We start from the raw sequence: 26068 nt of genomic DNA, 5'->3' as shown, positions 1-26068 counted from the left end.
GCATGGCGGCAGCAGGAGGCCCCATTAGCTCAACTGGTACCTCAGGTTAAGAACAGTTTCAGGTTAATAACGGACCTCCGGAACGAATTAAGTTCTTAACCCGAGGTACCACTGTGCATTAGAAGATATGAGCACTAAGGACTTCCGGGGAGGCAACACGGCTGGTTAGTCGTCTCTGTCGAGACTCTGTCGACAGAGATAATTAAGTGGTGATTAACGCTGATTGACGCATGCAAAACGGGGGTTGCATGGCCCACCTCGCAGGGGTGTTGCAGTGGACAAGGCAAGGACTGTACAGGGCAGAACGGAGAGGGATGTTAAAGTGGAATCTGATACCTGGTGAGCTGCCCCCGCTGGTGTTGCTGAGGCTGTCATCCAGCCAGGTACTGTAGATAAAGGAGTCCCGCTTGTGGGGGGTGCCTGATGAGGACTGGCTCTCCTGGGGGGGTGGACACAAAAAGGAAGACACAGTGTTGGTGGGTGGGGGAGAAGGGGCCGGGTAGCCAAGTGTCGGCCTTTTCTATGGCACGGGAGAGGGAGAGAAGCATTGCCAAGTTTTATCACCTGTAACCAATGGCATTTATTCTGCAAACATCCTTGTCGTAACAGAACTCTCGCTACCTGTGCGTTCTGCAGTCCATTTCCCTGTGATCTCAGTTGTTACTTTTTTATTCCTTTATTATGAACGTTTAAAACAATTACCCATCGCAAAGTGTTGCCTTCCAGGACAAATGCATGAACAGATGTTAAGCCTTGTCTGCGGTTATCCACATGGCAGCAAAACAGACTTGAAAAATGTTATTAATCTCCCATCCACAGGGTATAGCTCAGTCTAGAGTGTTAAGATAATTTCTTCATAGCGGCTGCTTTGACTGGAGACAGAAGGGAAATTACTGCACTATTCTTAATAAACAATATACCGTATTGGTCCGAATATAAGCAGCACTTGCAAATAAGCCACACCTTTAGAATTCAAGGGTGGGAGCAGACAATACCCGAATATAAGCCGCTCCCTTAAAATTGGGTTACAGGCTGAAAATCGCTGCGGTTGGTAGAATTGTAATTTAAGCCTTTGATCTCGCAAGCCCGCAAAAATTACCCTACAATCGCTAAAATCGCTATTCAGTTGCTACAATTCCGCAGGCACTCGCACCCATAAATGGCAAATGAACAGTCTCAAGCTCGCAAATCGGCAATAAAACATTTTTTGGTTACGTTTTACCGCTTGTCTGTTTCAGCAGCGATATCGTAAAAGCCAATTTTCGTAAGGTCGCAGATTTAAGCCGCCCTTTTAATTCTTCACGGTCGGAATTTGGAAAAAAAGAGTGCAGCTTATATTCAGGCCAATATGGTAAATCAAGTGCTTACTGACAACTTTACAAGTACAGTGGTGCCTCGCAAGACGAAAATAATCCGTTCCGCGAGTCTCTTCGTCTAGCGGTTTTTTCGTCTTGCGAAGCAACCCTATTGGCGGCTTAGCGGATTAGCGCTATTAGCGGTTTAGCGGCTATTAAAGGCTTAGCGGCTTAGCGGCTATTAGCGGATTAGCGGATTAGCGCTATTAGCAGTTTAGTGGCTATTAAAAGCTTAGCGGCTTAGCGGCTAAAAGGCTATTAGCAGCTTAGCGGCTTAGAAAAAGGGGGGAGCGAAAAAAAATGGCAAGACTCACAAGACTTTTCGTCTTGCAAAGCAAGCCCATAGGGAAATTCGTCTAGCGAAGCAACGCAAAAACGGAAAACCCTTTTGTCTAGCGGGTTTTTCGTCTTGCGAGGCATTCGTCTTGCGGGGCACCACTGTACACAGTGCTTAAAACCGAGCAACTCCCCATTTATGCATTATGCATTTGTGCGCAACCACGCACACCATGCGGTGCCGGGAACCAAGAAGTGGAGCTTAGAAATGGGGAGCCCCCTGGAGAGTCCCAGTGGCTTGCGAGGAGACCCACCCCAGAATCTGAAGAGGACATCCTCTTCGGGCTCCAAGGAGGGTCTCCTCATGAGCCGGAGGGGCAGCGGGGCTTTGTTGAGCCTTAACAGCTGGGAGCGCCATCGCAGCTTCCCCGCATGTACTGAGCTCTGGCCCGTGAGACCCTCTTACCATGCCGGTGTCTTCGTCATGCCCCCCCTCCTGCTCTTCTGCCACGCTGCCAAAGCTGCTAGCGCTGGAGGAGGAACGCGAGAAATCACGCAGGGCATCTGGTTTGGGGGCTACAGGATCTGGTCTGCAAGGAGAGAGAGAGAGAGAAGGCCCATCGAGAACTAAGACAGTGATCCGTCAGAGTCTGCTAAGGCAATCTGGTTCAGGAGTTGACTGTGCATAATTCCCTCACACAGTGGTACCAAAGCATTACTATGGGATTGTGGCGCTCATCTCTCTTTATTGGCCGAGGGAACTGGCGTTTGTCCACAGACAGCTTTCTGGGTCATGTGGCCAGCAGGACTAAACCGCTTCTGGTGCAACGCGACACCGTGACGGAAACCAGAGCGCACGGAAACACCGTTTACCTTCCCGCCACAGTGGTACCTATTTGCCGTATTTTTTGCTCTATAAGATGCACCAGACCATAAGAAGCACCTAGCTGCGATCTCGCTGGCTGTCCTAGCTTCTTGCTAAGCTGCGCGCAGCCTCTCCCGGGCAAGGGGAGCTAAGGTTTCCCTAAGAGCTGTGCTCCCTTTAAAGAGCGTGAAGAGCGTGTGTGCGGCTCTTGGGGGCTTTTCCCCGAGGGAGAAGGGCAGCCTTTCTCCCTCCTTGGGGAAAAGCCCCCAAGAGCCGCACACACGCTCCACGCAGCTCTTTAAAGGGAGCACTGAGCACAGCCTCCCACCTGCATTCGCTCCATAAGACGCACACACATTTCCCCTTATTTTTTAGGAGGGGAAAAAGTGCATCTTATAGAGTGAAAAATACGGTATCTCCTTGCACCAGCATGCTTTTGAACTGCTAGGTTGGCAGGAGCTGGGGCAGAGCAATGGGAGCTCCCCCAGTTGCGGGGATTCGAACCGCCAACCTTCCTATTGGCAAGTCCAAGAGGCTCAGTGGTTTAGACCACAGCGCCACCTGCGTCCCACTGCATGAAGAACCTAAGAACAGCAGAAGAGCCTTCCATCTGGGTCAGGCCAATGGCCCACCTAGTCTAGCGTCCTTTTCTCGCAGTGGCCATTCAGATGCCCTGACTGGAAGCCCCCACTAAGACCCAAGTGCAGGAGAAACGCTTCCCTCCTGTCGTCCCCAACAAGCCAACCTTATGCCAATAGACAAGTGCCAACCTGTTCTTGGTGGTGGGCATCTCTGGAGAGCTCTGATTGGATGAGTTCTCAGACTTGGGTTCCTGAGATACATGGCCGCTGTCCGGAGTCTTCTGGGTCCCGGTGGGGCTTTCCCTGTGGGGCACATACAGCTGGCTTTGCTGGTCAAGTCAAAAGAATTTGGGAGTGGGGAGGAGGGCTTGGTTGCCACGATCATGTGATGCTGGGGGGGTGGGGCGCTGATGGGAGCATTGCTGGATTTAGCAGTAGGCAAACAGTCACTGTCAATTTTGGGACCCCTCCTCCATTTCTCATTTTTTGCACTCTTAAGCTCAGTTCTCCACGTTTGGGAACTTTTATTACTTTGGAAAAGTTGTGGGGTCTTTAAAAAATAAAAATATTTAATGACTACGTCATTAAAAAGCATCGTAGCAGTTTACAGCAGTAAATTGTAAAACTGTGCAATAAAAAAAACAGTATTAAAAAGTTATTAAAAGGGCATAATTTAAATATTGCGGAAGGATGTACAGTGGAACCTCGGTTTTCAAGCATCTCGGAAGCTGAACGTTTCGGAAGCTGGAAAACCCAGAAGTAATTGCTTCCATTTTCTATTGAATTTGCAGATTTCTATTTAATTTGCAGACTTTGTGCCTCGGTTTTCGAACGTTTCGGAACTCAGAACAGTCTTCTGGAATGGATTACGTTCGAAAACTGGGGTTCCATTGCTTTCTTAATTGCCTGTATAGCATAGAAAAGCTTTCACTGGGCATTTAAAAGTTGGCACAGCAGTTAGTGTGAATTTCTCCTAAAATACACACGTTTGTACACAATTCTGCCCAATATACACATTTTTGCAAAGGGACGTCTCCTAACGCAATGAATTTTGTCTGCTGTGTTCTCTGTATATATGCAGAATATATCTGTACACATTACTCGGCTGGAGAACTGCCTTGCGAAATGCGGAGAATTGCAGATTTCATAGATTTGCAGAGCTGGAAGGGACTTGGAGGGTCATCTAGTCCAACCCGCTGCACTGCAGGAATCGCAACTAAATTTTAAATGTTGGTTTTGTGTTGCGGTTCTCGTATTGCTTTGGAAAGTGCAACCTGGATGAACTTTTGGACAAAAAATAAATAAATCTCAAGGTTTAGATTAAAAAACAGTTAAGAAAATGACAAGATGAGAAGAATCTGTTAGTAAAATAGAAGAAAAAGCAAAACTGCCCACCTCCATCCCTTCCACCTCACTTGCCCCCCCCCCGCGCCCCACCTTTTCTCCTGCACCTCCTGGATGTTCTCAATCCCGATGGCACTGCTTCGCCGGGAGCTGAAGGGCCCCGATTTCTTCCTTGTCGGGCTCTTTCCAGGGACTATCAGGGACTGGAAGAGAGGCAAGGCCATCAGGCAGAGAGAAAGAGAAACTTGGCAATGCGCTCGTAAAAAGAGGGGAGCAGGACACTGGCAGAGAAGGGTGCAAAAAGGGGCAAGCGACTGGGACCGAGTTGGCCACCACAAAATGGCTGCCGTAGAAACGGAGGTATGGTAGGAGCTTGTGGGCAAGAGGGTGCCACCAGCCCAGGCCTTTGCAGGTGTTTCTACGCTAGAGTCATAGGTAGGGATGTTTTCCAGCAGGGAACCCAAAACGGTAATCTCCCAGAACTACAGTTCCCACGGCCCCTGGCGTGGGAGCCACGGGAACTACAATGGTACCTTGGTTCTCAAACGCAGAAAACCCGGAAGTAAGTGTTCCGGTTTTGGAACATTTTTCAGAAGCAGAATGTCTGGTGCGGCTGTCAGCTATTGTTTCCGGGGCGCCTGCGCCAATCAGAAGCCACGCCTTGGTTCTCGAACATTCCGGAAGTCAAGCGGACTTCCGGAATGGATTAAGTTGGGCGCTTCTGTTCTTGCTATTTATTTTGCATTTTTGTTTTTTGAGGCTTTTTCGGTTCATTTGTTTTTGTGACTGTGTGGAACCCAGTTCAGCTTCTGATCGATTGATTGTGTGACTGTGGAAATGGAAAAAAGCCCCCCATCCAAACAATAACTATCATCAGTGCAGGTAAAAACAAAACAAAACATTTTTTTATCATCTACAATACTGTCTTATTTATTTTATAGTACAGTACAGTGGTACCTCGGGTTACGAACTTAATTTGTTCTGGAGGTCCGTTCTTAACCTGAGGTACCACTTTAACTAATGGGGCCTCCTGCTGCTGCCGCACTGCCCCCATGCGATTTATGTTCTCACCCTGAAGCAAAGTTCTTAACCCAAGGTACTATTTCTGGGTTAACAGAGTCTGTAACCTGAAGCGTCTGTAACCCGAGGTACCACTGTACATTGATTATTGCTTTCATTTTATGGATCAGTGGTCTCGTTAGATAGTAAAATTCATGTTAAATGTCTGCTTTAGGGGTTGTTTTTAAAAGTCTGGAATGGGTTAATCCGTTTTGCATTACTTTCTATGGGAAAACGCGCCTTGGTTTTGGAACGCTTTGGTTTCGGAACGGACTTCCGGAACGGATTAAGTTTGAGAACCAAGGTACCACTGTAATTTTAACCTGTTGAAGGCTGCAATGTAGATGGCTGTCTCTGTCTGCTTCAGCCAGTCCGGGGCCAATGAAGGCTAGTCCCTGCAACCCAACACCCTTGAATAAAGGCCTATGGGTAATGTTCAGTGCAGAATATACGGAGAAGGATCTGCAAAGGCAGCTACAAATCTTTTAGCACCCTCTGGGGACACTTTTGAGGTGGGGAAACAGGGAGTCATGCAAGATGGATCCAGACTTCACTTTGTGCGCAGCAGAGTGCCTCCTTTTATAAAGGGGAACTCCCCGGTTGCGGGAAAGAGGAAGGGTCAGGGTCAGGCTGGATGGATGGGGCGAGTGTGGCTCGAGTGAATGGAAAAGCATGGCAAGGTGGGCACAAGTGTGCTCTGTGGGGCTGGCATCCTCCTCACACCACCATCAGCTCACAAAATCCTTTTATTCAGTTGTTTATTTTTAACAAGAAAAACCTGGGAGACTGGGTTCCTACACAGCAGGCGTGGAGAACCTTTGGTCCACCCTGATGTTGCTGAACTACAGCTCCCTCCATCGCTAGCAGAGGGTGGGCAATCCCTATGGGAACTGTAGTTTCAGCAACAAATAAATAATAATAATAATAATAATAATAATAATAATGATAATATTTTTATACCACTCTGGGTGGCTTACAGCACATTAAAAAATGGCAAAACATTAGATATTAAACATTTCCCGAGACAGGGTTGCCTTCAGATGTCTTCTAAAAGTCTGATAGCTGTTTATTTCCTTGACATCTGGTGGGAGGGCGTTCCACAGGGTGGGTGCCACTACCGAGAAGGCCCTCCCGAGAAGGTTCCCCTTATCTGATTCAGAAGGAGGGTGGGATAATTATGGCAACAACAACAATAGCAATACAGCTTTGGTACTGTCATCCTGTTTTGAGAAATCGGTGTACTGTATTTTTCGCCCTATAGGACGCACTTTTCCCCCTCCAAAAATGAAGGGGGAATGTGTGTGCGTCCTATGGGGCGAATGCAGGCTTTCGCTGAAGCCTGGAGAGCGAGAGGGGTCGGTGCGCAACAACCCCTCTCGCTCTCCAGGCTTCAGGAAGCTATCCGCAAGCCTTGGGAGCTCACGGGAGTTCCCGCTGGGCTCCCTAGGCTTGCAGATAGCAGCCTGCATCCTGAAACCCGGGGCGCGCAGCTGAGTGCGCCCCGGGCTTCAGGAAGCTCTCTGCAAGTCGTGGGAGCCCAGTGCGAAGTGGCGCCGGGCTCCCAAGGCTTGCGGAGAGCTGCCTGTTCTGGGGGCTAGGGTCGGGGGAAGCTCGGGCTTCACCCGCCCCAGCCCCGCGCCGGGGGGGGAATAATTTTTTTCCTTTATTTCCCCCCCAAAAAACTAGGTGCGTCCTATGGGCCGGTGCGCCCTATGGGGCGAAAAATACGTTATTTGCTCCCCCCCCCCGGAAAGATGATTAAAACATAAGTAAAATCAAAACAGCAGCGGTAGCAGTGCTCCTTTATTAGGACCGACTGAAAAGCTACCCAGTAGTGAGCAAGCTTTGGGTTTCACCAAAATACTTTTGCAGGAGGGAGCAAGAATTATTAGCTTGGGTGTTCCCTCCTGCACCCCAGCCCCCCACCGGAGGTCTAGAGGGACGATGGGGAGTACTAGGGGTTGGGTGTGCCCCTCCAACATGCAGGGGGGGTAGGTGGCAGCCACAGGGCAAGAGGCAGTGAGAGAGACACCAAGAGAGAGAGAGAGAGAGAGAGAGAGAGAGAAACTAGCCACCTCTTCTATGGTTCCTATGCCTATGGCGCTGCCTCGTCGTCCGTACCTAGTTGGCGTTTTTCCGGGGACAAGCAATGACTGTGGTAAGCGGGCAGAGAGAGCACAGAAGAGAAAAAAAAGGACAGGGAGAGGAAAGGGAGGGGGAACAAAGGAATGAGAGAGAAAGAGAAAGAAAGAGAGAGAGAGGTCATGCAAAACAAAATGGCGCCAGGTCATCATAACAATGGCTAAAGCTCAAAGGCAGGCCGGGGCCCATAGCTGTCAACTTTCCCCTTTTTTAAAGGGAAATTCCCTTATTCCGAATAGGATTCCTCGCAAGAAAAGGGAAAAGTTGACAGCTATACCGGGGTCCCCGGATGGAGGGGGTGGGCATGGAATCGGCCATGGCACGGGTAGAAAGCAGGGAGCAAAATGCTGCAATTTGGGGGGACCCCGTGTTGGGTCACAGCAGGTCAGTTTGGGGTATGAATAGCAATTTGGGGGGGGTTGTGTTGGCTGGATTTTGCCCGCGGTCTGCAATGGGGAGCAGCTGCGGGTATTGTGTGGAATAGGGCAGCTTCTCCACCCCATATGCCAAGCTCCTCCTCCTGATCTGTGCCCATCCAGCCTTCTGCCTGATCCTAGCGCCCTTGTTCACAGTGCCTCCGTAGGACTCCGGTCAGCTACTAAGCTGGGCTACCCACCCACCCCAACCGCTAGGAAAAAATGGCCGGGAATCTTGGGCCCTCCAGAGGCTGCTGAACTAACGGTACCGTATTTTTCGCTCTATAGGATGCACCGGACCATAGGAGGGGGAGAATGGGGGGGGATTCTCCCCATCTCTGCTCAGCGCCCCTTCAGCGAAGCGGCAGGAGAAACGGAGCCCCTTCCATTTCTCCTCCCGCTTCGCTGAAGGGGTGCTGCGCAGAGAGGGAAAACTGTGCAGCGCCTCTCCAGCGAAGCGAAGCCTGGAGAGCAAGAGGGATCGGTGTGCACCGACCCCTCTCGCTCTCCAGGCTTCAGACAGCTATCCACAAGCCTTCAGAGCACAGTGGGAACTCCTGCTGCGCTCCCACGACTTGCGGATAGCTGCCTGAAGCCCCCGGAGCGCAGCGCGAACTCCCACTGCGCTCCGGGGGCTTCAGGCAGCTATCTCCGGGGGCTTCAGGCAGAGCTCTCTCTCTGCGCTTAGGAGTCTTCGCTTTGCTATCGCTGAAGCCAAGGAGCCTGCATTTGCTCCATAAGACGCACACACACATTTCCCCTTAATTTTTGAAGGGGAAAAAGTGTGTCTTATAGAGCAAAAAATACGGTACATCTCGCATCAGCCCCTGCCACCAGCTGGGGAGTCAAAGCTCAGCTGAAAAGCCAGAGGTTCTCCACCTCTACATTAGAGGAAGGCAGAGCTGTGATGGAAATTGGTCTGGGCAGTGAAGGGTCAAGTAACAGTCTAGTTGAGGGACCGGGAAGATTTGGCCCTCCAGGTTGGACTCCCAACTCCCATGAGCTCCAAACAACATGGCCCCTGGCCAGGGGTCATAAGTCATAAGATTGTAGAGTTGAGGAGTTTAAAGACTCTCTCAAGGCAAATCTAAAAAACATGTAGTATAAACACCGACAACTGGGGAACACTGTCCTGCGAGCGCTCCAATTGGAGAACAGCCGTTACCAAAGGTGTCATGGGCTTTGAAAACGCTCGAAATGTGCTAAGAGGAAGGCACGCTTGGCAAACCCTCGCCGTGATCAACTCCCGTCCGGAAACCTATGTCCCCACTGTGGAAGGATGTGTGGATCCAGAATTGGCCTCCACAGTCACTTATGAACTTGCGGTTAAAACTGTGTTTATAGAAGACAATCTTACCCAGCTATGAGGGATCACCAAAGAAGAATAATGTCAGGGAACTGACATCGGAGCAGAGTGGAGAGGCTAGGCTCCCAGATTCTGCTGGAGAGGGAACCAGTAAGGGAAGAGAGAGAACGTCCTCTGGGGAAAGAAGTCCAGGTGACACCAGGAAGAAGGGAGAGGCAGAGAGCACTTCGGAGGGGAGGCTCCGGGACTCTTCCAGTGAAGTCAGTGAGGAGAGTGGAGGACCACCGATTGGCACGCCCACTCTGCGCAGAAGGCTTCCGCGCAGAGAGGCGAGGAGGAGGTTGTCCGTTAAGGAATTCTTATGCTGGAGGAAATTTAGGAGACACCCACTGACGGATTCTGCCAGCGACTGAAGCAGCCGCGCAAAAGGGCTGCTCAGCCGGGGAAAGACGCAACCACCCCTAAGCAGTTTGGAACAGCTGGAGGTTTACACACAAGCAACCCCAATTCCCATGATAAATAAGAATAAGAGTCCAGGTAAAGGTAAAGGGACCCTGGACCGTTAAGTCCAATCGCGGACGACTCTGGGGTTGCAACGCTCATCTCGCTCTATAGGCTGAGGGAGCTGGCGTTTGTCCGCAGACAGCTTCCGGGTCATGTGGCCAGCATGACCAAGCCGCTTGTGGCGAACCAGAGCAGCACACGGAAACGGCGTTTACCTTCCCGCCGGAGCGGTACCTATTTATCTACTTGCACTTTGATCTGCTTTTGAACTGCTAGGTTGGCAGGAGCTGGGGCCGAGCAACGGGAGCTCACCCGGTTGCGGGGATTCGAACCGCCGACCTTCTGATCGGCAAGCCCTAGGCTCTGTGGTTTAGACCACAGTGCCACCCGCGTCCAACCCTGCTGCAATATGACAGGAGTGGGGCACCCAGAGCCACTGTAAGACCCACACTTTACTAGCAGAAGAGGAGCCACCACAAGGGATGATGGGAGTTGGAGCTCTGTGGCATCTGGAGGGTCAAAACTCCCCCCCCCCGTTCCTAACCAGGGCACTGTAGGATGAAAGTGCCAAGCGTCTTCCCCCTGTACCCACCTCTTCTGCAGCTAGGGGAGGGACGTGGCGGTGACCACATAGCTCCAGGCCCACCCCCACCCCGCAGCTTGCCGTCCTTGCAGCCCAGACGGGAGGTGGAATAATTGGACTTTTGCACCCTTTCGGAGGTACACGCACTTGAGTTAGCGATTGCAAGTACATGAAAGGGAGGCGGGGGCCGCATGTGCCTAAGGTTATATTGTGCCGATCGGCTCAGAGCAACGGAACGTGCAAACCTTAGGTCTCTGGATCTAAAGTAAGAACCAAACAGGCCGCCCCCGCCTGCTCATTTTTATTTTATTTTTGGTGGTGGTGGGGCGCATGGAAATACCATGGTCTTGCTTGGAGACTCCCAGCTGCTTTCATTTCTTAACTTTGCCCCAGCTCTGGAGTGCGAGCGCCACCTACTGGCCACTCGCAAGCCTGCTCTTGGCCATGACTTTGCCGCCAGGCCCAATGAGAACTGGCTGCTTGGGAGGGCCAAATGGATTTATGGAAACCTCAATGCGGGGGGGCTGGGAGGAGAAGCACAATTAGTCTGTCCCTTCCCCTCCCCCTTCATTCTTAATGGCTGCTCTTTGCATGGGAAACTGCGCTGTACTAAGCCAGACTTTTGGGGTCCACCTCGCTCAGTACTGTCTGCTCTGACTGGCAGCAGCTTTCTAGGGTTTGACATTCCCAGCCCTACCTGAAGATGCTTGCAAGGGATTGAGCCTGGGGGCCTTCTGCACACAAAGCAGGTAGCTCAGTCGGTAGAGCACAAGGCTCTTAATCTGGGGGTCATGGGTTCGAGCCCCACGCTGGGCAAAAAAATCCTGCCTTGCAGGGGGTTAAACTAGACGACCCCCATGGTCCTTTCCAACTCTACATTCTATGATTCTATGACTCCAGGATAGCATTCCTACCGAGCCAAGGCCCTTGCAGAAGTCCATAATGGTCAAATTAGGGTGTAGACATGTGAAATTGACTGGACCACTTCATAAGCAACTCCTCCCTGCTCCCGCTTCAAGAATGAAATTGACTGGACCAGATAACCAGGAGCTCCTGGTCCAGTCAATTTCACTTCCGGGAGGGGAAGGGTGGGGAGAAAACCCTGTTTGCAATCTGGTCCAGTCAATTTCACTTCCGGGAGGGGAAGGGTGGGGAGAAAACCCTGTTTGCAATCTGGTCCAGTCAATTTCACTCCCCAAAGTGGTGATGCATTGCTGAATGAGTGAGGAGGAGCTGGCAAACTTCGCCGGTTATTAATGAACTCGTTTCGAGGGAGCTCAGCGCAGGAAGCAAGGGGACGGGAAGGTCAACCCGGGAAATGACTTTTAATTGGGGGGGGCACAGATAAGGAGGGGGAGGAATGAGGCGTCCAGAGCAGCTAGGTCAAGAAGGGGCAGGAGTTACTAGGGAGGAGATGTGGCGGGAGGGGAGAAGGGTGGGGTGGGGAATTCAGGGACTCGGGAGGAAACCAGGGGATTTGGGGAGGGGGGGTACTCACTATGCCTGCGGCTTTGGCGATGTCGGGGTTGTTGTGGCCGAAACTCCCGCTGTGGCTGGTGGAGACGGTGTTCTGCCTCTTGCCGCTGAGCCCCATGGCATCCATCGACTGGCTGCGGCTTCGGATCACCCGCTGCAAAGGGGGGAAAGGGATGTCGTGTCACCGGGGCCCCTCCCTCTTCACCCTCGCAGCCAGGCTCCCAGCCCTACAGCCCTTGCGCAATGGGGCAGGGAATTGAGAGGGGTCAGGCTGGGGGAGTGGCAGGCCTTTGCCCAGACTCAGATATTCCTGCCCGCCCGCCGAAACTTCGTAATTCTTTAGCTGCAGTGCTATGATCCTATGATGAAATTCAGTGTGACGCAGGTGGGCTGCAGCCTACAGAGTTGTTTTATAGGGAGAGCCCATGTAGCTCAGGGATTGTCTACACTGACCGGCAGCAACGGATAATAATAATAATAATAATAATAATAATAATAATAATAATATAGATTATTTATACCCCGCCCATCTGGCTGGGCTTCCCCAGCCACTCTGGGCAGCTTCCAAAATTTTTTTAAAATACTGTGATACATCAAACATTAAAAGCTTCCCTAAACAGGGCTGCCTTCAGATGTCTTCTAAAAGTCTGGTAGTTGTTCTTCTCTTTGGCATCTGGTGGGAGGGCGTTCCACAGGGCGGGTGCCACTACCGAGAAGGCCCTCTGCCTGGTTCCCTGTAACTTGGCTTCTCGCAGTGAGGGAACCGCCAGAAGGCCCTTGGTGCTGGACCTCAGTGTCTGGGTAGAACGGTGGGGGTGGAGATGCTCCTTCAGATATACTGGACCAAGGCCGTTTAGGGCTTTAAAGGTCAGCACCAACACTTTGAATTGTGCTCGGAAATGTACTGGGAGCCAATGTAGGCCTTTCAAGACCAGTGTTATATGGTCTTGGCGGCCGCTCCCAGTCAGGGTTTTAAGAGGCAGCCCTAGTTGGAGATGCTACCTTTGAGGATTGTTAACCTGGGGCCTTCTGCATGCAAAGCAGGTGTTCTGACACTGAGCTGTGGCCCATCCTCCCTCCCCCTATGAAAAAAGGCAACAAGTTCCTAGTCCTCATGGTTGTGAACAAAAAAGGCAGCTGTAAAGAGAACGCTGCCTCGTATGGTGCCAACCTCCTTGGGTCTACCTAGTTCAAGATTATAATGACTCCCTGCCAGAATTTCAGGTAGGGGACATCCCTGGCTCTAACTAAGGATGCTGTTAAGGGTTCAGAGTGGTGAGAAGACTGGTAACAGCTATTGATTTTATTGCAAAGTAGTTGCCATACATCTGTGGCGAGGAAAAGCTTCTGCAGCTTAAAGGTAAAGGGAGCCCTGACCATTAGGTCCAGTCACAGACGACTCTGGGGTTGTGGCACTCATCTCGTTTTATTGGCCGAGGGAGCCGGTGTACAGCTTCCGGGTCATGTGGCCAGCATGACTAAGCCGCTTCTGGCGAACCAGAGCAGTGCATGAAAATACCGTTTACCTTCCCGCCGGAGCGGTACTATTTATCTACTTGCACTTTGACGTGCAATAATTTCATGCTACAAATTTCTTTTGCCCTTTTGTCTGGGTTAGCAAGAACGCGCAAAAATATTTCTTGTGCAATATCTAGTATGACAGGAACCAGGTGATCGGTTGCATTGAATTAATCAACTCAAATAGCTGGATTATGAAAACACATGCAGTCAACCATCACTGTACACTTGTACCTCGGAAGTTGAACAGAATCCATTCCGGAAGTCCATTCGACTTCCGAAACATTCAACTTCCAAAGCGCGGCTTCGGATTGGCTGCAGGAAGCTCCTGCAGCCAATCGGAAGCCCCATCAGACATCTGGCTTCCGAAAGAACGTTCAAAAACCGGAACGCTCACTTCCAGTTTTCAATCGTTCAGGAGCCAAAACGCTCAACTCCCAAGGCGTTCGGGAGCCGAGGTACGACTGTATTGGATTTTATCGTAATGCTTCTGATGGGGTAGAAGGTTATAGGGACGTACTTATGGAACCAAGGGGGCAGTGGGGGCCCCCAAAATTTTGGGAACCGCCGGCCAAAGCCAGCGACCATGTGCGGAAATCCCCGTGCCCCAAACGAGGCCTCTCAACCCTGGCTGATGTCACCTGCTCCCCACACCTCTCTCGCACAGGTGGGGGTGACGCATCCTGTCTCACAGCTTGGGGCAACATGGTAAAGTGCTGCTCTGTGCGTGTGCCATGCGCCATGCGCACACCCCTTGCCGCCTCCGCTGAGCTTCATTTAGCTGCGGCTTCCGGCAAGATCTCTCTAGAGGAGGGACCTTTGTGGCGTCTTGCCAGACATAGAAGCTGATGCAGCCGCTTCTTCTCGGGGGGGGGGGGAGGCCCACAGAGCCACTCCTTGGATTCCACCACCTGAGGCATCTACCTCACGGACGGCCCCTGCTCACACGCACCCACCTTGAAGGACTCGAAGAAGCCCCCGCTGCTCCCGCTGCCGTTCTCCATCTTGTCCTCATCTCCCCCAAGGCCCATCATGGACTGGCTGTTGAGGTGTAGCTCCTCGTAGAGGGTCTCCAACAGAGCTGTTCGTGTCCGCTCCTGCAGCCGGGAGGGAACCGGGGTGGGGTTTAGGGCTGGTCGGAGAGAGGGATGGGGAAAGCTTGGAGGAGAGGCGGGCGGGGAGGTGTAGACTAGCCCGATCCCGCCCCCACCCGGAAGTTGGCAGGAAGCAGTGGAACCCCTGCCAGCTGAGCAGCTCCTCACCTCCAGTTTGGCAAACTTCTCCGCCTTGTAGCAGGCGTACTCGGCGTTAATCAGCTTCGTCAGGAGGAATTCTTGGAAGTCGGGGCCCTGAGCAAGGAAAACGGGAAGATGGGAAATGGAACGCAACTCCCGCCATCCCTGACTGAGCCCATAGACCAGGTCAGCAAACTTTTTCAGCGGGGGGCCGGTCCACTGTCCCTCAGACCTCGTGGGGGGGGGGCGGATTATATTTTGGAAAAAAAATATGAGCGAATCCCTATGCCCCACAAGTAAGCCAGAGATGCATTTGAAATAAAAGCACACCTTCTACTCATGTAAAAACACCAGGCAGGCCCCACAAATAACCCAGAGATGCATTTGAAATAAAAGGATAGATTCTCCCACGGGCCGGATTTAGAAGGCGATTGGACCGGATCCAACCCCCCAGGCCTTAGTTTGCCTACCCATGCCATAGACCTTCCGCAAAGGCAAAGGAAGTATTCCTGCAACCAAGCTATGGCCCCTTCCCTGACGACAGGTAAAGGCAAATGATGACCCACTGCTGATGATGGTGATGATTTATTAAATGTGTATGCCACCCTACACCCTACACCTGCAGGTCTCAGGGAGAATTTCCAGAGCAGGGTGGTTACAACATAAAAGCACAATATAAAAACATAAAATACATAATAAAAACAAAAGCAACCCAATAATACCCCCCCAAAAATAGGGCTTTCCCTCCCTCTTTTCTCACTGTACCCCATAAACCTGCTCTGGAAATTCTCCCTATGCGCCAGAGCAGAGTTAGGGCTTCTGGCAACACACAAAGAAGGGGCGTATGAATAGGGGAGCCGAGGGGGTGGTCTGCCCTGGGTACCACTCTGGGGTGTGTGTGACAAGATGGCCTGCTGCCTCCCCTCAGCTGTAGAGCCATCGAGGGCATGTGCACAGTTTGTATGGGCTGCCGCACGTGCACAGTCCGTATGGATGTCGCGCGGGCACCACCGGGCAATTCGCCCCGCCCCTCGGCATCCCGCCCCGGGTGCTGGAGAGAGTTCCTCTGCCACTGTACAAACGGAGTGGAGAATCTTGTTCCATGAATACAAAAACTCATTTGAATCCCAACCTAAATTAATCCCTTAGATAGAAAATACCAAACTGGAAAACACTGCGTGGAAAAACACTCTGGCCTGATTCAGACATAACACCTCTCTCTCTATGCCTAGGTTTTAAGTTGCAAGCAACTCCTGATAACCCTGGATAAAATTAACCTGGGTCATTTTGCATGTGCTAATTAAATTACAATCTCAGACTGAAGAGGGTATGTCATGAATGCACCAGGCTCAGTACATTGGCCGTGGTTGCACATGATTCCTCTTCCAAGGCTTGATTGGCCAGGTTGGGTGGAGGTCTGGAGAGACCCAGCTGTGTCTCATTCACAGGCAGTGGCAGATGATGCTCACAGGGGGTAGAGGGAGGTACCCCCAATTTCCTTCACCTTCCTTGACACCAAGAGAGCCTAGAGATGAAGGAGGAAGGAGCGTCGAAGCCCAGCTGGTCGGCTGCAGGAAAACTCACCTTTCGGAAAACGGCCGGGTTGGGCAATGGAGGTCCGAAGAAAGGCACGTCGTCCCGGGCAGTGACAGAGACCTGGAGAGAAAGAGGGGGAGAGAGAGAGAGATGCAACCAGGAAGCTCCAGAAGCTGCCTAGAAGTTATCCAGAGATGGAAAGAAGATAAAGTCCCTCCCAGAGAAGAATAGAAAATGAAGTTGATGGACCATGGCGGGGTCCCCCTTTTGTCGCTCCACCTCCCTCTGAAGTTTGGGTGGTGGCGGCCTGAGGCAGAGCCTTCTCTAAGCCAGCACCCCCTATGTTGTGCAACTCCCACCCCAGAGAGGTCCGCCGGGCACCTTCACTGTACAACACACCCTTTTCCTCTGGCCTCTGACAGCCCTGGGTGTTTATAGGGCCCACCCTCTTTCTGCGACTGTAGCCTGCTTTAACTGTTTTCAGTTTTTAATTGTCAATTACCGTATTTTTCGCTCTATAAGACACACTTTTCCCCTCCTAAAAAGTCAGGGGAAATGTGTGTGCATCTTATGGAGCGAACGCAGGCTGCACGGCTATCCCAGAAGCCAGAACAGCGAGAGGGAGCGCTGCGCAGCATTCCCTCTCGCTGTTCTAGCTTCTGGCTTAGCCGCAGGAAGCCTCCGCAGGGCAGCGGGGAGCCTTCATCCCACTGCCCTGCGGAGGCTTCGCACGGCTATCCCTGGCTATCCCCCACCTCCCAGAAAAGCCCCCAAGAGCCGCGCTCCCTTTAAAGAGCGCACGGCCCTTGGCTGGCTTTTGCGGGAGGTGGGGGAAGGGACAGAGGGCAGCTTAGCCACACGCAGCCTCTTCCGGGCAGGGGGAGCCTTCATCCTGCTGCCTGGGAGAGGCTTCCCATGGCTGTCCCAGAAGCCAGAACAGCAAGAGGCTATCCCAGAAGCCAGATCCCTCTTGCTGTTCTGGCTCCTGGGATTCAGAATATTTTTTTTCTTGTTTTCCTCCTCCAAAAACTAGGTGTGTCTTATGGTCTGGTGCATCTTATAGAGCGAAAAATACGGTACCCGCTGGTGGAAGGTGGGCAATCAATTGAATCAATAATGCTAATGGTAATAATAGTAAAGTCCCCCCAACCACCCATCGGCATTCCAGGTTCCGGCACCCGGAGCTAACTGACTCCAAGAAAAGCCCAGCCACCTTGTAGAGTGTGTTCTCCGTACAGGGATTCTCGGCCTGAACGACAATGTAGGCGTGCAGAAAGTTGGAGGCGATCATGTCTGGGACGAAGGGCGTGTTCTCGTCCTGGAAGATGATGGCCACGATGTCGTTCCCGATGTGCCGTTTCCTCTGCAGCTATGAGCAGGAGGAGAGGAGAGGAGAGGGTCATTGTTTCAGTCCCACTCGCTTTTGCTCACCCGGGAGGTGGGGGAAGAGGGAAAACACACACACACAAAGGGGGTTTCAGGCCAGGAGGCAACCAAGTCCAGGCAAGCTGTGAGCTCCAGCAGCTTGTAAGGCGGTGCTTCCACCGGTGCCCTGCCGGCTACGCCTTTCCTCTGCCCTCCTGGCTGCGCTTTCCTGCGCCATCGCAGCCGCGTCCCTACCTGCTGGGTATCCCCCTCCGTGTAGGGCAGCTTGGTGGAGACGTGGAACATGATCTCCTTGTTTCGGAAGTTGTAGTAGACCGACTCTGTCCCTGTCTGCCCGTGGGTCACGTCGAGGCCACCCCGAAACCTGCACTCCACAGAAAGACACAGTTTGAGGCCTGTGCTGCCAACAGCTTTGAGCGTTTTTAGGAGCAAAAAACAACTGTGCCCCTCCTCCCTGGCATGCAGCTGGGTCTCGGGGGGGGGGGCAGAGGAGCCCCCCATTCTACCTCTGTCCCGATTCTACTCACCCCTTGAATTCCTGCAACTTGACTTTCTGGCCCAAGAATTCAAGGAATTCGACGAACGCTGGGCTCTCCTCCGTGGTGCTGAAGAGCTCCTCTTCTGAAGTCTGCAGAGAAGAGGCAGAGTTATGTGTGTTGATGCTCAAAAAGAGGGCTTGGCTTTCAGCCACGGTGGGGGGTGGGGGGAGGAGAGGTCTCTGTGCATCCCTAACCCGGACCATCTTGAAAGGGAAAGGACCGGCCAGAGGTAAGAGCTTAGCATCCCAGTTAACTTAAGAAGACTCCTGCGTTAGTTGGGTTCGGCCAATGGGGGCTCCAGGATCCTGTCCTCAGGTGGTCAAGCAGCTACTGAAATGGGACCCAAGCTCAAGGTGTCTCCCCTGCCAGGTAAGTATTTAATGTTATAATATATTAAGATCAAAGATCAGGATAATAAGGAGGGAAAGAAATTGCTGAATTAATTAATTGCATTGGAACACAAAAAAGGGAGGTATGAGGTGGTCAGGGAAACAAGGATATGAATGTAAGATATGATGGAAAGGTTGATTTTTTATTTTTATTTTTTTCCTTTTTTTCTGTAAGTGTAATTTTTTTTTGTTTTGTTCTGTATTTTTATTTTTGTCTTTTACTTTTGTATTTCTTGTTTTTATGTAATTCCTTTTTCTGAAACTTTAATAAATATTTTATTTAAAAAAAAATGAAATGGGACCCAAGCACAAGTGCTCTCTCCCGTTCTGTGGTTTCCAGAACTGGGATTCAAAAGCATTGCAGCGATAGCCCTCTCCCCTCCATGAATTTGACCAATCGTCTTCTAAAGCCATCCATATTGGGGGGGGGGGGAGGGACCATTTTTGCTTTTAGGGAGAAGAACGTGCTTCAGTTTTAGTTTACTTTGGTTTAGTTTAGAGAGAGATGATATAGACCACGGGTAGGCAAACTAAGGCCTGGGGGCCAGATCTGGCCCAATCACCTTCTCAATCCGGCCAGTGGACAGTCCGGGAATCAGCATGTTTTTACATGAGTAGAATGTGTCCTTTTATTTAAAATGCATCTCTGGGTTATTTGTGGGGCATAGGAATTCATTCATCCCCCCCCCCAAAAAATATAGTCCAGCCCCCACACAAGGTCTGAGGGACAGTGGACCGGCCCCCCGCTGAAAAAGTTTGCTGACCCCTGAATTATAGAAATAGATATATTAATGAGAAAAGTATCAGGCTGCAATCTCTCTTCAGGAGTGGGCAGAAAGTAGATCAACTGGTAGATCTTGCGGGATCTGCAGGAGGGCTATTCTCACAGGCTCCCAACTAGGTCGCAACAGCAACACAAGTCTCCTTCTCCACCCCCACCCTGCCTACAAGTTTCAAGCCGGGGTGCTGAGATGAAGAATGCAGCCTGCGAGTGCGACCGAACGGCCAGTTCAAGTTCTGCTCTGGAATGGGAAACAAAAACCCCATGCCCAGATTGTTCAAGACACTCTGTCGTTTCATTTCATTTTCTGGTTGGTAGGTCTCACGGTTGCAGGAAAACCCCACAAATCTGAAGTCATGCCAGTTGTAATTCATTGGGTTTGAATCTGTGGGCGCTGCACCCTTTTGAGGGGGGCTGAGAAGTCGAATAATCTACAGTGGTACCTTGGGTTACATACGCTTCAGGTTACAGACTCCGCTAACCCAGAAATAGTGCTTCAGGTTAAGAACTTCGCTTCAGGATGAGAACAGAAACCATGCTCCGGCGGCACGGCAGCAGCAGGAGGCCCCATTAGCTAAAGTGGTGCTTCAGGTTAAGAGCAGTTTCAGGTTAAGAACGGACCTCTGGAACGAATTAAGTACTTAACCCGAGGTACCACTGTATAGACCAAGCAGGGGCAGTTTATGCTCTGAAAGAATAATGCCAAACTCAGCTATCCTTTGAAGCTTGCACTTCTCTAAATTTTGCAACGCAGCTCTCCGAGAGGGGGGTGGGATAAAATTGTTGGGTGCGAAAATATAGGTTATTAGGAGAAAGTGGACATAAAATGCATGTACCAGTGAAAAAAAAATAGCAAGCAAAAATCTGGGGGGAAATGTCTTGCAAAAACGTGTGTCTATATCAGGGGAAACGGCTTCAGTCCATTAGTTTCAAGAGGTCACGATCCCAATCTGGGCCACTAGATGGAGCTCCTGCCACCTGGCAAAATCATACATTTTAACAGGCTTAAAATGCAAACATTTTAAATAGAGAAGCTGGTGGGTGGCTTTGTGAAACCTGGATCATGGTGTCTCTCTCCCTCCCTCCCCATTATCCCTTTTCATCCCCTGAGAATCACTTGTCAATTGACTGCGCCTTTTTACCCCACCCCAAAGGATCAGAGCTTTTGTCATGACTTCCTCAAGATAAAAGCTGCGCAGGAGGCACGGGAGCACTCAATTTAGCTCAGCTTTTTAAGAAAAGGCCCTCCTGCCTGCTCTGGAAGGGGGAGGCAGCTGTGTGTGTGGGGGGGGGGTACCCCTCCCCTTCTCCAAGCTGATTTCTCAGGTGTGGAGGAGCCACAGGTGGGGGGGGGGAGGTGAATGGGGAGGAATCTGGCATCCCTGAAGCAGCACAGAGGTATTGCTGTTTGTTCAGGGGGAGAAGAAGGGGGGGTCTCCAATACTGGTGCAGAGTGGCTCCCTCCAGCCAGCAAACCCAACAGGCAGGCAGTGGCGTAGCGTGGGTTGTCAGCACCCGGGGCAAGGCAAGTAATTTGCGCCCCCTAACCCGTGGATTTGCGCCCCCTAACCCTAACCCCCAGATGTTGCGCCCGGTGCGGCCGGCCCCCCCTGCACCCCCCATGCTACGCCACTGAGTGTTCCGTATCACAATACTGATAATCTATGTTGGAAATGTCAAGAAAAAGAAGGTACCTTTTATCAGATGTGGTGGACCTGCCCCAAGGTGAAAGACTTCTGGGAGAAGATTTATAATGAATTGAAAAAAATGTTTAAATATACATTTATTAAGAAACCAGAGGCCTTTCTTCTTGGAATAACAGGTTTGGAATTGCCCGAGAAAGATGTTAGACTGTTTTTGTATGCCACAACTGCAGCTAGAATTTTGTTAGCCAAGAATTGGAAAATACAAGAAGTGCCGACAGTGGAGGAATGGCAGATGAAGATGATGGACTTTTCGGAGCTAGCCGACCTGACCGGAAGAGTCTGCGACCAGAAGGAGGAGCAGTACCAGGAGGAATGGAGGAAATTTAAAGACTATTTAGTTAAATATGCTAGGATAATTTAAATAGAAATACTTGCAAACACCAGATAGGCTTAGGATTTAAATATGCGGTGTTACAGAATACCATGTTTAAATTTAATATGAAAAGAAAGAAAGACATTAATTGATTAAGTAAACTTTATGAGAAATTTTTGGAAAACTGTTACAATGATATATATTGAAACTCAGCCAGCGGGGTTCGAGGAAGTCACGTAACAATGTTATTAAGAGTGGAATAATTACAGTTAGGATTTATGTTTGTTTGTTTATAAATTTTGGAAAATCAATAATTTTTTGGGAAAAAGAAGAAGTACCGTATTTTTCGTCCCATAGGACGCTCCGTCCCATAGGACTCACCTAGTTTTTTTGGGGGGAAATAAAGGGGAAAAAATTTCCCTTTATTTCCCCCCCAAAAGCAGGTCGGGGAAACAGAACCAGGTCGAGGAACAGCGGGATGGCGGCGCTGTCCCCCAAGCTTGTGGGGCTGGCCGATGTCTGCCCCGCGCGAGGTGCGCTCTGCTTCAGGGCGCCCCTCGCGCTGGGCAGCAGGCTGCTATCCGCAGCCTAGACATCCCTGCGGCACCTCCCGCAGGGCTGCCTAGGCTGCTGATGTCTTCCTGAAGCCTGGAGAGCGAGATGGGTCGGTGCGCACCGACCCCTCTCGCTCTCCAAGCTTCAGCAAAAGCCTGCATTCGCCCCATAGGACACACCCAGATTTCCCCTTCATTTTGGAGGGGGAAAAGTGCGTCCTATAGGGCGAAAAATACGGTAAGTGTTCCAGTTTTCAAACGTTCCTCAAAACCCAAATATCCAATGCGGCTTCCGATCTGCAAAAAAAAGCCTAGCATTCAGCCAATCGGAAGCTGCGGCTCGGAATGTGAACGTTTTGGAAGTCAAACGTCCTGAAAATGATTACAAAAAAGCACTTTTTTAAAAAAGAAAGGGAGAGAACGGACCCCAAGGAGCCGTCTAGTCTGACCCCATGCAAAGCAGGAATTGCAGGACCAAACCTGAGACCTTCCGCAGGCAGGACGGATGCTCTGCCACTAAGCTATAGGGACTTCCAAACAAAAGAAAGTAAAATTCCAGCCTCCATGTTTCTGAGTAAAGGACTATGCTCTGCAGCGAAGCTTCCAGATGCTAGTTGCTGGAAGCCACAGGAGGAGAGAGGGCTGCTGCGCGTGGGTCATCCTGAAGGAGCGTCTCCACCCCCATCGTTCTGCCCGGACATTGAGGTCCAGCGCCGAGGGCCTTCTGGCGGTTCCCTCACTGCAAGAAGCCAAGTTACAGGGAACCAGGCAGAAGGCCTTCTCGGTAGTGGCGCCCGCCCTGTGGAACGCCCTCCCACCAGATGTCAAAGAGAACAACAACTACCAGACTTTTAGAAGACATCTGAAGGCAGCCCTGTTTAGGGAAGCTTTTAATGTTTAATAGGTTTATTGTCTTTTAGTGTTCTGTTGGAAGCCGCCCAGAGTGGCTGGGGAAACGCAGCCAGATGGGCAGGGTATAAATAAATTATTATTATTATTATTATTATTATTATTATTATTATTATTATTATTATTATTTTCCTTGCAGGATTCCGTTTGCCGCATCTGGCCGGCCACTGCGAGGGAAGGATGCTAGACTATATGGGTCCCCTTTGGGATGATTCAGCTGCAGGTCTGTTCTGGTGACTTCCTGCCACTGCTTCCTCCTCAAAGAAAGTGCCTTCCTCTGGTCCAGGACCTCCTGGGTATTTCTCTCCCCCCCCCCGCCCCCCCGATCTCACCTGCCTCCCTGGAAAGAAGCCAGGGTACTCACCTGGCCCAGCTTCTGGTAGATGACACCGAACTTGAAGTTATTGCTGATGACGTGTTCATCAAAGGTCACGATGAGTCGAGAGGCCTGGAGGTGGGTTGGCGGGGGGGGGGGTAGAGGGAAAAAACTGGTGAGTTCAGCTAGCGGAGCCTCAGGTGTCAAGTACATCTACCTGGTGCAAACATTCCCTGGGAACTAGGGATTCCCCCAGATCCTGCTGCAGCACACATGGAGGGGACCCCGAAACATGGGGGCCACAGGAAACCCCATTGCCTCTGGCTCCCGACACATCTCACCCCCACCAAAAGTTCCTTTGTGTTTCTTCCTTGGCTTTTAAATTTGCCTTCTCCTCTCTCCTTCATGCTTGCTCTTCAGCTTCAGAAAAGCTGGCTGAAGTATTTTATTAGGTAAGAATATGCTGCTTTTTATAGAAAACACTTCACCCAGCGTTCTTCTGAAGCTGCAGAGCAGGAAGGAGAGAGGAGAAGGAAAATTTAAAATTCTGGTTTTCAGTTTTATACATTTCAATAACTTTACAGTCATTTTAACATTTCAAAACTTGACTTCCTTCCTGCTCTTTCTGTGGTTCCACAAATTTATTTTTAATATTTTCTGCATATATATATATATATGATGGAAAGATTGTGAGGCATGGACCTCCTGAGGAAATATAAAATACAAAATACGCAATAAAAACAAAAACGAAGAGAACCCATTAACCCCCCCCTCCAAAACATATTTTAAAAGGGCATTAGATGCCAGCCAGCCAGAGGCCTGGTTAAAGAGGAACGGTTTTGCCTGGTGCCTAAATATATGCAATGAAGGTGTCCGGTGAGCCTCCCTGGAAAGAGCATTCTACAAATGGGGTGCCACCACAGAAAAGGCCCTGTTCTTGCGCTGCCACCCTCTGGACCTCTTGTTCTCAGGGTCTGAGTAGGTTCATATGGAGAGAGGTGGTCCTTGAGGTATTGCAGTCCTGAGACATTTATTATAAATTAACTCTGAGGCAGCCACAGAGCTTTTATATCAGATCAGTAAATTCCGAATACTATAAAATGCTTTAGCCTTCCCTTAAGACTGCATCCAGGTTGTTGAGTACTACCTCAAGACTGATTTTCAGGAGAAGGCGTCCAAGAAACCGAATAAATACCCATATTTCAGGGAGTTCCCTCCCTGCTCCTACCTTTGGGTACAGCACGGGGTAAAAGCGATCAACGTTGACGTCCTCGCACACCAACTGCAGCCAAGAGAGACGTATAGACACTAAGACATCGCAAGGGGTTGGACCCAACGCTACGATTCTACGAATCGAGGATCACAAAAGGAACTGGTTCCCCTTGCACAGGCACAAGAGGAAATTCCACCCAGCCCACTGCTGCCGCCGTTCTGCTAACAGAACAGCCATTTTCAGTTCTGGGGCAGAGAAGAAGTCCAACAGGTGCCGCTTCTGCCATTGTGGTGCCGCAATAACTGATGGGTGTGTGAGAGATTGCAGTTCCCCACTGTCGCCCCCCTCCGAATCACCCTTCCTGTCAGGCTGAATCCGTCAATGGTCCAGCCACAAGCCTGGGGGGTGGGTCTCTGCCTTGACTGACAGGTCACAGCAGGGGTCAGCAAACTTTTTCAGCGGGGAGCCGGTCCACTGTCCCTCAGACGTTGTGGGGGGTTCGACTATTTTATTTGGGGGGGGGAGAGATGCGAGAGCACCACAAGCCCTGGTAGCTGCTTACCTGTGTCTTGCGAGTGGCGGGGGCTGGCGGCGGGACAATGAGCGGTGCACTAAAGGGCTCCGGAGAGGGGCTGCTTAAAATGGCAGCCGCTTGATCGCTGCTGCTGCTGGCACCAACAAGGCCCAGCCCCCTTCCTCCTCTAGGCAGGGCGGGGAGAAGCCAGGAGGAGGGAGGGAGGCGCCGCCACAGGAGGGAGAGGCAAAGAATGTGCATGCTTGCGATCCACGCAGCGATTTCTGGACCACCCGCGGGCCAGATCCAGAAGGCAATTGGGCCTGATCCAGCCCGTGGACCTTAGTTTGCCCACCCATGGGTCGCACCACCAGTGCTTTTGCAAGGCAAGGGTCCGAGGGCATTTCGCTCCCCCCCATCGCACCCTTTCCACCCCCACCCCCAATACTTGCCTTTGCCATCTGGACAACGTTGGGGAACTCAGTCAGGCAGGAGATGGGGATGACGTCATGGTAAGTCCGACATTTCGTCCTGCGGGGGAAGAGGGCAGAGGAGATGGGAGGAAGCCAAGGCAGAAGATCCCACCCCCCGAGAAAAGATCAAGGGAAGAGAGGGGGAATTCCCCCTTCTGCCTCGCTCCAGCATTAGTGACAAGTTCCCTAGCAGCTGGAGACCCAAGTTTGAGAAACACTGATCTAGTGCAGTACAGTGCTGTCTTCACGTACTGGGAACAGCTCTCTAGGCTTAGGAACAGGGGTCAGCAAGGCTTACTGGGCATGGGACAGATCCATAGCTGTCAACATTTCCCATTTGTAAAGGGAAATTCCCTTACAGTCATACCTCGGGTTGAATGTGCTTCGGGATGAGCACGTTCGAGTTGCGCTCCGCGGGAACCCGGAAGTAATGGAGTGCGTTACTTCCGGGTTTCGCCGCTTGCGCATGTGCAGACGCTCAAAATGACGTCATGTGCATGCGCAGAAGCGCTGAAATGTGACCCGCAGACACGGGTTACGTTGCTTCGAGATGCGAACGGGGCTCCAGAAGGGATCCCGTTTGCATCTAGAGGTACCACTGTATTCTGAATAGGATTCCTCTTAAGAAAAGGGAAAAGTTGACAGCTATGGCCAGATCACTCCCGCAGAGATCCTCCGTGGACCGGGCCGGAAATCGCTTCTGCGCATGCCCAGACGCCAAAAATTGCTTCTGCACAGGCACAATTTTCGGCATCTGGGCATGCGCAGAAGCGATTTCC

The 26068-nt window shown here is 51.1% G+C and overlaps 1 protein-coding gene across 9 annotated transcripts in view; it reads right to left on the bottom strand.

The window, feature by feature from the left end:
• The window catches only part of RAP1GAP (RAP1 GTPase activating protein), a 108204-nt gene that overhangs the window by 7249 nt on the left and 74887 nt on the right, over positions 1-26068 (bottom strand). For 5 of the 9 annotated variants that reach the window (XM_083514660.1, XM_083514659.1, XM_083514655.1 and 2 more), the window contains 15 exons: positions 25269-25347; positions 24318-24371; positions 23138-23221; positions 18110-18210; positions 17817-17946; positions 17410-17565; positions 16245-16316; positions 14688-14774; positions 14382-14522; positions 11930-12061; positions 7556-7633; positions 4515-4624; positions 3267-3380; positions 2098-2221; positions 337-439 (listed from right to left, as the gene is read on the bottom strand). In XM_083514660.1, the coding sequence (XP_083370786.1) occupies positions 337-439; positions 2098-2221; positions 3267-3380; positions 4515-4624; positions 7556-7633; positions 11930-12061; positions 14382-14522; positions 14688-14774; positions 16245-16316; positions 17410-17565; positions 17817-17946; positions 18110-18210; positions 23138-23221; positions 24318-24371; positions 25269-25347 (1565 nt within the window). The remainder of the gene's footprint in view (positions 1-336; positions 440-2097; positions 2222-3266; positions 3381-4514; positions 4625-7555; positions 7634-11929; positions 12062-14381; positions 14523-14687; positions 14775-16244; positions 16317-17409; positions 17566-17816; positions 17947-18109; positions 18211-23137; positions 23222-24317; positions 24372-25268; positions 25348-26068) is intronic. The other 4 variants (XR_014528752.1, XR_014528753.1, XM_083514656.1 and 1 more) reach the window with 1 other exon arrangement.

This window comes from Podarcis liolepis (genome assembly GCF_965112155.1).
Source record: "Podarcis liolepis genome assembly, chromosome: 7".
Taxonomy (NCBI): Eukaryota; Metazoa; Chordata; class Lepidosauria; order Squamata; family Lacertidae; genus Podarcis; species Podarcis liolepis.
Note: the sequence above shows the minus strand (reverse complement) of the source record. Positions and strands in the feature narration are given on the sequence as shown.